This window comes from Anneissia japonica, unplaced genomic scaffold, assembly GCF_011630105.1.
Source record: "Anneissia japonica isolate Jap-2015-1 unplaced genomic scaffold, ASM1163010v1 scaffold287916_len461452_cov168, whole genome shotgun sequence".
Classification (NCBI taxonomy): Eukaryota; Metazoa; Echinodermata; class Crinoidea; order Comatulida; family Comatulidae; genus Anneissia; species Anneissia japonica.
In genome coordinates, this window is record NW_022690767.1 from 74,470 (window position 1) to 84,764 (window position 10,295).

Genomic DNA, 10,295 nt, shown 5'->3' on the forward strand with positions numbered 1-10,295 from the left:
CCCATAGATGCACCACTGTGTATAAACATCAAATTTTGATAATACAACTTAAAATTACGGTAAAGATATAAAAAAAAAAGTTGATAATACAACTTAAAATTACGGTAAAGATGTATAAAAAAGTAAGTCATAACAATAATAATCAATTTTACTTCAGTATAATGCTTTTAGAGCAATCCCAGGAAGAGATATTGTCATTTGAGTACTGAGCTAGAATGCGTTCTGTGTTTCTATAACTGAGATCTGTGTATACCATGTTGTATGCGTTTGTACTGTGACTACTCCCTCCAATTACTTCGTAATTGACGCCTGTTTCTACCATGATTTTGTGCATTCAATATTTCACTTCTTGAACCGCATATGTGTGTTTAGTACCCATTTGCTCTTTTTATTTCTTCTTCTATCGGATACCCTGCTTCAGTTCTCCCTCCTACATTAATGCCTTCTCCCTGTGCCTGGTTTTCATTGGTTATTTCTTTTCTCTCTTCCATTATCTATCGTGTTGGTTTGTTGTGTTTTCAGTTTTTATGTACTGTAATGTATAGGAAGAGATGATAAATAAGCAATCAACCTACAATTAGGGCCTATAATCATAAAGTCACCTATGGTGAGATGAGGGATAATGAATAGGCGGCCGAGTTGATTAGGTATCAAATTAGAATTAAATCAACGCCAGTATTGGCCAAGTTTTGTTTGTTTGTTTGTTTTTTTTTTTTTTGTTTTTTTTTTGTCAATGTGAGCTGAAAGTACCAGTAACTGTCGCAGCCACTACAACGCTTCCTTTTATAACCCAGTTTTCGCTTCACAGCCCTTCCACCACTCACAGTCCTTCAATATTACTGTTGGAACACTTTCCATAAAAATTTCTTCCCACCCTTGTTGAACCCACAAATGTGAAAACGCGAACAAATGTAATAAAAACCACAAATGTAACAACACAGAAAGAAATTCAATTCTTGGGCATTATGTTAAATGAACGTATTATTAACTGTAAAATTTATATTAACTTTGTTGCAAGAAAAATCTCAAAATCGACAGGAGTAATTTGCAGAGTCAATCAGTTCTTTTCCTACGAATATTTTACTCGCTCTTTACAATACCTTAATTTTGCCGCCTTAACTCCTCTAGTATGGAAATATCATATGAGGAAGTGACAATCCTACTAACTTTGTTGAACTATATAACCTCCAAAAACGTATTATTTGTATCATTACATCACCACCATATATGTACAATGCTGAGCCACTCTTCCATCAACATAATCTTCTGAATATTTACGACATAAATTAATAAGGTACAAGTAGGATGTATTATGTATAGACATATCCATGAACTGTTACCAAATGTGTTTAATTATCTATTTCAATACCGAGTTAGTGTTCATAACTATCGGACAAGAAAATGTAATAGGCTTCGTATTTCGTTTGTTAGGCTGACATAAAGCCACAGCATGTATAGAACGATATTAATAGTAAACTAAAAACATCAAATACTCTTATGACTTCAGAAAACTCCTAAAAAAGTTATTTCACATTATCAATAGGTACTCTAATGATCTCTTTCTTGTTTTGTTTGTTTTTTCGTCTTTGTTTTTTTTTTTGCTTGTTCTTTTTAATAATTATTATCTAATCCGTTAATTAAACGGACAACTGAGACAAGCCTAGACTTCTAAACTGGTCCCTCACCATTATATTCTGTTTTGTTTAGTGAAATAAATGTCACGTTGATTGATTAATTGAGTGATTGATTGATTGATTGATTATATGGGGCATGTGATGGAGGTATAATTTATGGAATTCACTTTCGTCAAGTTGTCAAGAAATTTTTACAGAGCCCCTATATAAAGGGACATGGTTAAAGAAAATATTAAACTATTTCGAGGGAACGAAATACTATTTCGTTCCCTCGAAATAATATTTCTTATATGGTACACCCACAGTGCCTTCGGCGTCGGTTGTTCGTCATGGGTGGCGCAAGGATTTGCCCAACGGGTGTGGAGGTGGGGGGGGTGAGCCCAACGAGGGGGGGGGGGCGAGGTCCCAGGCTGGGGGTCCATGCCCAAGATGAAAGCAAAGTGGGTGTGGTCGAGGTTTGATTGTAAGGTTTTGACAGTTTATAAATTTTGACAATTTAAGGGTTTCAAAGGCTTATTTAATCGATATTAGAGGATTTGAACTTCTAACGCTGTCTCTTATACACATCTAGATGTGTATAAGAGACAGATATATATACTGTATATAACTTAATTAGGTAATTAATTTGATCTGAAGAGTGTTGCACCATATAATACACACATAATACTATAGGGCCTCTGTCAGAGAGAGCTGCGCCCCCCACCCCCATCATGGATAAAAAACACAATTCGTCGGGGAGAAGCAAAAATTGTATGTATTTTCTACATATTAGTAGTCTCTAATATAGATTAAATAAGCCTTTAAAACCCTTAAATTGTCTAAATTTTAAAAAATTGTCTAAACCTTTTAATCGTAGCTCGACCACACCCACTTTGCTTTCGTCGGGAAAATCTGACCCTTCGTCGGAGGCATTGGAACCCCCAGCCGGGGACCTCGGGCTCCCGTCGGGAAAATCCTGGCGCCACCCCTGACGAACAGCCGACGCTGAAGGCACTGAAGGTGTACCATACACGAAATATTATTTCGAGGGAACGAAATAGTATTTCGAGGGAACGGAATAGTATTTCGAGGGAACGAAATAATATTTTGAGGGAACGAAATAATATTTCGAGAGAAGGAAATATTATTTCGAGGAAACGAAATAATATTTCGATGGAACGAAATAATATTTCTAGGGAACGAAATAATATTTCGAGGGAACCGAGGGAACGAAATAATATCTCGTGGGAACGAAATAATATTTCGAGGGGAACGAAATAATATTTCGTTCATCGAACGAAATATTATTTCGTTCCCTCGAAATGATTTCGTTCCTTCGAAATATTATTTCGTTCCCTCGAAATAGTTTAATATTTTTTCTAACCATGTCCCTTTAGGGGCTCCGTACATTTTAAACACGTTTGTCATTTCTTTCACATTTGTGGGTTCAACAACCCTCCCAAATGTCAAACCAATTTCAATCCTCGGTTCATTGATTATTTCAATCGCAATCGTCCGTAATAATCAATTGATTTCCATTATTTTCTTATTTTGAAATATCCTCCCTTCAATAGCAATCCTCGGTTGATAGTCACTTGAGTATTTCCTTTCTTAGAAATCATACACCCACCACAATAACATAAAGACAGGAGGTTAAATCAATAACGAAATATTATGACAGCAGACTCAACCAATCACAGTAACATGTGACAGCAGGCTCCAGCACGATTTTGTTTTTCCTTACGAAACATTTTAATGAAACATTGCCAGATATATATTTATTTAATAGTGAGCAAACGTTTTCGGTTATCAACCTTTGTCAACCTTTGTCAAGCTTGACAAAGGTTGATAACCGAAAACGTTTGCTTCTCTCCGAAGTTTCTTGTTTTTACTATTTTTTTTGCCAATGCAGCCTTCCAGTTTTTTTTATATATATATATACTTCCGCATTTCCTCATAAAACCAAGTTCACCGTGACGTTTTAGTGAGACTCGAACTATGGCTGCAATGGTTATAGCGAGGTATAGGCCATTGCATTTTCCGTTCATAGTAGGTCATTAACCCTAGCGATTCAGTGACTGAAAGCAAACATTTTTCATTCATATCACGGAAGTTTTGAGTTTAACTTAGCTGCAGCTGGTTTAAATGCTTTAAGAAACGCAAATTCTTTATTTTGACCATAAAAAACTATTCTGTGAAGTTTCATTTTTATCAATTTATAACTGGGACGTAAGCACTTTAAATGACCCTCAAATTTACACTCTAACCTGGATCGTCTCCAAAACATAATAATGTCTTCCTTGTAACTTGATTAAACTTTCCCGAAAGTTTCATTCGGATCGGTTGATCCGTTTTTGAAATATCTGGTCTAGGACGTTTTTGTTTGAATGGTCCTCATATCCACACCCTACTCCGGATCTTTACAAAAATTTAATAATTTCGGCACCTGACGACTCAGAGTATGTCTTAAGCCGGTTACTCAATGCGTGCGACGGCAACGCGACGAAGAACTAATTATATGTATATAATCAAGAAATGTTAAATTATATACCGTATTAAATAATGAATTATGTGTATATAATTATGTTTAATAATTAAAGTAGGCCTACATTTGGTGCCTTTCAGTAATCTTCACTCTATCATCTGTTTAACTTGGTACGTCTAATACTAATGTATACCGTAGAGGGTGAAATCAATTGCCTTCAATCCGATTTGAACTTCTAACGAAAGCCTCAATGGCCAGTTGGAAAGCTAGATGTTTGTCTTTAATGTATGCCTACAACTGATTTTTTCTATGACACTTGATAGATGGAACTATTAAGATAGGGGCCTATAACAGATATCTTAATAAAAATCAAAGCTGTGGGAAAAGGATGATTACGCCCATTATTTTAAAATTCGATATATACCGTTTACAATTTATATGTATAAACCATTTCTGCAAGACGATTTAGAGTAGCTCTCGTGTATAACATCACCCGGAATTAAGAAATAAGATCAAGTTCAAATGCACACTAAACAGCATTGAACTGCAGACAGCAAATCAACACTCGTATTAAAATGCGTCATTATCTTGTCTCACTGCAACAATGTCGCTACGTAGGGCAGCATGATTTATCTATAATAAATAAATATTATTTACAGCTCAGCTGGCATACAATTGTCACCATTCTCTGAATAATCTACGACTAGAACATTTGCTGAGAGCTATGCTACACGATGTATTATAATGTCCTTATTCAAACACTGTATTTACCTTTCTTTGATGATTTATATACAATGAAGAATGAGCAGTTAGGACAAAAGAATGAGCAGCTGCCAAAGAGGAAAGAGCTGTTGGTACAGTAATTGTGCTTTCGGGATGTCAACCGTCGGGTTGGGGTTTGAATTAACTCCTGTCTCTTATACACATCTAGATGTGTATAAGAGACAGGAATAAATAAATGTACTGACATTTTTACTGACAAAAAAATACAAAAAAACAAAAAACAAAAAACAAAACTGGCTAATGCAGCGTAGTTATAAAACACAAGTCTATAAGTGTAAAATTTTCATTTATTTTGTCAATTCATATATAGATACAGATTTTAAAAATAACATTTAACAAGATAAGAAAAATGTTACCAGGAGGTGGTCATACACATTATATGTGGCGCTCTGACCGCTAGCCGACAATATAAATAGGCACATGGATTCATATAATATATTTCCATATAAAAAAATAGATTAAAATTCAAAGATATACAGCAATACACGTTGTTCTTCCTGTTCAGAAATTTCATGTAAAATAACATTATAAAAGTTAAAAAGAAAACGTGTTAAAACATACCGGTACAGTTTATGCATTATTATCTTCTGAAGGCCAACGTTTTTTAATTACGTTTTAATTCCATTTAAAGACTTCCCCAATTGGAAACCACCTCAAATTAAACCATGGCACTTCTCTGTAGTCCCAAATTTACAAATGTCTTTTATTTTTATTATTCTAATTGGCGACCAAAGCTGCTAAAGATCATGGAAACCCCAGTCCCAAAAGTGGTATTTAATTGGAGGAAGACCTGTAATTGAAAGACACTCGGACAAGTATAAAAGGAGCAAATGCTACTCACAGACTCATCATTGATATTAGTAGGCAAATTCACCAAAAATGAACAGGGGCGGCGCCAGGAATTCCCCGACGAGGGGTCCATGCTCCCCGACAAAGGTGTCCACTCCCGCTCCCCGTCGGGGAAGCCTAGCCTATCCCCTCCCCAACCCTCGGGGAAAAAATTAGATCTGTCGGGGATTTTTTTTCTCCCCTGGACCCCCGCTAGCGCCACCCCTGAAGATTGAACAATTTGATACATTACAGTGTTGTGCGACATCGAGTGGGCACATATGTAAGTGATCAAGATGCTTGCATACACTCTGGTCATACATTTATTCGACATGGATTTATCGTAAGGTAGACATGCAGACATCACATACAGAAACAGAATGTTAATAAATATGTATACTAATATACTATTTTACAAAAAAAATTACTACAATATTTAATTGTTTATCGGTAAAAATCAGTAAGCCTAGTTCGTCTGTGAATGCCTCAATAGTTTCTACTGACGCCCACTACCGACGTGTAATGGGGAATCCCCGTATTGATTTCTTAACGTCACAACGTCAATAAATTTCAAATCAAATATTCAAATTTAAAACACTTAGTAGCCAAAATACACAAATGCTTTAAAAAAAAAACATTCAAAAATACAAATCTCTAAATTCAATTTAAGGCAAAACTAAGTAAAATTTTGATATAGTCACATACAAGAACAACGTAAAAACCTGATTTTGATTCTCATGCTTACTTGATGTCATTAGTTGAGATTATAGACTATAGAAAAGGTGTGTTTTTCAGACTTTTAAGCCTAAATAACAGTTGTGTATCTAGGAGTCGCAGCTGCGTGGGTGTGATCGGGGGGGGGGGGTGTGATTAAGTGACGGTACTAGCACGAAAAGTACCAAGTGATGAGGTTATATTCGACTACACTAGAGCACATTGTATTTGCTTTTTGTTTTCTTTTTGGGGGTTGCCCAAAAAAAAGGTAATATGAGGTAATGTTTAACTACTTCTTACTTTGAATATTACTAGTGGGGTGGGGTGATTGGGAGGGGGAGGGTGAGTGCTCTGTAATTTTTACACGCACCGATATACAAGTTAAAATTACGCAGATAAAGAAAAAAACAGTAAGCCATAACAGTTAATTTTACTTTAGTATTAGTATTAGTAGTATTATTCCGGGTATAAAGCCTTTTAAAGCAATCGCATGAAGCGATATTAATATTTAAATACTGAGCTAGAATGCGTTATTTGTTTCTATGACTGCGATTCCTCAATACTTAAGCGATCGTCGACAAAAATAACCGTCCCTTTTACTTGATCTTCTACTTCTTGACACTCACTCTCATACCTTGAATCACCTTCTTCTTGCACGGGATATGTGCAGGGATCTGTGTAAAATAGTCCTACAATGTTGTATTCGTTCGTTCTGTGACTACCGGTAATGCCTCCAATCAATTCACGAGTGACGTCTGTTTCTAACATGATTTTGTGCATTCCATATTTCACTTCTTCAACGGCATATGTGCATCTACTGCTCATTACTCTATTCAGGCCTATTCCTTCTTCTTGTATCGGATACCCTGCTTCAGTTCTCCCTCCTACATTAATGCCTTCTCCCTGTGCCTGATTTTCATTGGTTATTTCTTTTCTCTCTTCCATTATCTATCGTGTTGGTTTGTTGTGTTTTTCAGTTTCTTTTGTACTGTACTGCATAGGAAGAAATGATAAATAAGCATTAAACCTACAGTTACACTTATAAAGTAGACTGTGGTGAGATGAGGGATAATGAATAGGCCGTCGGGGTTGATTCGTTATCAAATTAAAATTAAAATAAGAAGCGATAAATTCTAAATAATGAATAAATGTTGGCTTACCAAAAATCACGTACAGTATGCCTATTAACCAAGTTTCTATGAATAAGAGGATCGAAGTGACAGTAACCGTTGAACGGTAACGGTATTGACGAATTGCAAGCCAGCGACTGCATTCATGCATAGCAAGCCATGGCTCGTGACTACGACGAAGTATAATCGCAGTATTGTACCAAAAGTGCGAGGCAACTTAAAAACACTATAAAAATCTGTAAAAGTGACAATGACAATATTTTATTATAAATTATGATGTTCATATGAACTTCTCATCGAGTAATACTAAAATCAAACCATTTCCTTCCATCAAAAAGTAACTTAACTTAACCCGGCCTGGTAATATCCCTGGAAGAGTTTACCAGGAGTCGGGACGAGGCCTCGCCAACCTCGAAACCATGAACAGGAGAGGGAGACCGACGAAGAGGAGGGATGAATTCTGAATAGACGAGTCGTACCCACCTGCATGTTTAATCACGTTTAATAATCATTGATGTTGTTGTTCTTAGACTTATTATGATATATTAATAAATAAATGATAAATGAATAGAATATTAAAATAGTATGGGGTTATTCTATACTTCTGAGGATTATCATAACCACAACTTGTGAACTATTATCTATGTGCATACAGTAAAAACTCCTTAAAAATGTGGCCACACATCATCCTCTCCCATCATTTCACCACACTCTGAATTCATTGATTTGATTGGCTAAATGACGAAAAGGGCCGCTGAAGGTCCGTTGTAATTTATGAAAGAAAGGTAGCCTAATTGTATTGTTTATACAATATATAATATAATAACTTTAAATATTTTTGTCTATTTATATATATATATTTGACAAGGCCTCTGCATACATAATATAATACTTTATTGCAAATATATATATATATAAAATAGTTAATTATTTTTAATTCAAGAGAAACATTTAGGTTTTGATCTTTTTAAAAAATAATAATAAAGAAAAAAAGGAAAAGAGATGTAGGCCTAATGATAATTTTGTATTTTCTAATTATTATGAACATCTTAGTTACTGTTTACAATCGGTATACAAATCTGAATATACAGAATCAAGTTCTTTTTTCCTTAAAGTATGAGAAGTTTAGGGGAGTCGAATGGCAGGGCGGTAGGGAGCCGCAACCTACAGCCATAATATCGGCACTGGTTCGAACGGCACGCTCTCCTAATGATTCTGGAGGTGGAACAATCGGATAAGGATTAACCGTAGGCCCAGTGTACACAATTGCCTCATGTGCCGTTTAAAAACTTAGTGCATTTTTCGAGATGAGTAGGGGGTTCCCTCGGTGTACTGGTCCATACAGCTGCTGTTGTCTTGCGACGGGATTTCCACTTCCAAGAGTGATTATACGTAGTGTTTGCCATATCATTAGCCCTAGTGCCTAAAGCTGAATAAATAAAATAAATAATAATAATAAAAAAGAAGTACAGTATCTCATTGGATAAGATAAGGGCAGGCATAATTTGGTGTCATTTGTTTTGTGGTATACATGTGAAAATTGTATTTCTTTTAAATCAATCAAAAATGCTGTACTAAACAAGGACAGAATCTAGAACTTTGTTATAATTTGATTTGCTGATCATACCTTTGCATTACCGTCAGAGAGTTAGTGGTAAAAAGTGTTTTTGCATGGTTTTTAAATTCCTAATTAGCTGCATTAATTTAATTCCACTAGGGTAAACACTGATAATTAATTCAATGCTGAAAATGATGTGGGGCGTTTGTTCAAAGTGGAGCATTTATTTGAATAAATCTGTGTAATTATTTTTTTTTTAAAAACATGATGGATCACAAGATGTTAGCTTGATAGATAATTAATCATTATTAGTCTTTTATGAATTTTAAATTATGACGTTTACTCTTTGAATTGTGTTTTGTTTCATGTTTTTTTTAATTGTCTTTTCTAGTTATGTTTATTTTGTGAAAAATAAATATTATTATTATTATTATTGTATACTTATATAGCGCATATCAAACTTCTCTATGCGCTGAACATTATTACCCCGGATCACTGGATCAAGCACATATGGAACACACACTCAGGCCCCATAGGGGAATTCCATAATGTTGCAGCTGTATTCAGCGCAGGCTGTGTTTGAACCTACCAGGTACCCACTTTTATTCCTGGGTGGAGAGAGACAACCGTAGATAAAGTGCCTTGCCCAAGGACACAAGCGACTTGCACAGCGCGAGTTTTGAACCCCCGACCTCGAGGTTGGGAGTCCAAACCACAACCGATGCGCCAACCACTTCTAGGGTCCTCCCTCATGGATGGGACGAATGGGCAGAGTGTGGGTGAAAATCAGGGGTGGCCATAAAAATCGGTCGGAGGGCCAAAGAGAATTTTTGATTCAACACCGAGGGCCGCACCCAAACTTTGATGTTTCCAGTGTGCTTCCAAAAACGTTTGAAATGGAGGTTGGTTACAACTGTTGGTCCGACGTTGGTAAGATGTTGTAATAAATGTTAGGATGTGATTATAGACGTTGTTGGCCCGACGTCAGTAAACGTTAGTGGAGGTTGGTGCCAACAGTTGGGCCAACGTTGGTTAGAGGTTGTAAATTTCAAACGTTTACCGACGTCGGGGCAAAAAAAAAAAAATAAAAAAAAAAAAATTGGTTCGTGTGGGAATCGAACACACAACCACCAGTTTTGCTATTCATTATCCACCATCAACTAAACTGCCTTAAAAAAAATGGT

General features: G+C 35.9%; 1 protein-coding gene across 1 annotated transcript; it reads right to left on the reverse strand.

Annotated features, from left to right (window-relative positions):
- Nucleotides 1-6,589: 6,589 nt before the first annotated feature.
- On the reverse strand, nt 6,590-7,687 carry LOC117099941. Its single transcript, XM_033239458.1, has 2 exons — nt 7,584-7,687; nt 6,590-7,416 (listed from the first exon to the last, which is right to left on the reverse strand). Exon 2 carries the CDS (start codon nt 7,366-7,368, stop codon nt 6,964-6,966), a length of 405 nt encoding a protein of 134 aa, XP_033095349.1. The 5' UTR covers nt 7,369-7,416; nt 7,584-7,687; the 3' UTR covers nt 6,590-6,963.
- Between the last annotated feature and the right edge of the window lie 2,608 nt (nt 7,688-10,295).

What these genes read in the sequence shown, in the direction of transcription:
- LOC117099941 (XM_033239458.1), bottom strand. Translation starts at nt 7,368, where the DNA reads ATGGAAGAGAGAAAAGAAATAACCAATGAAAATCAGGCACAGGGAGAA.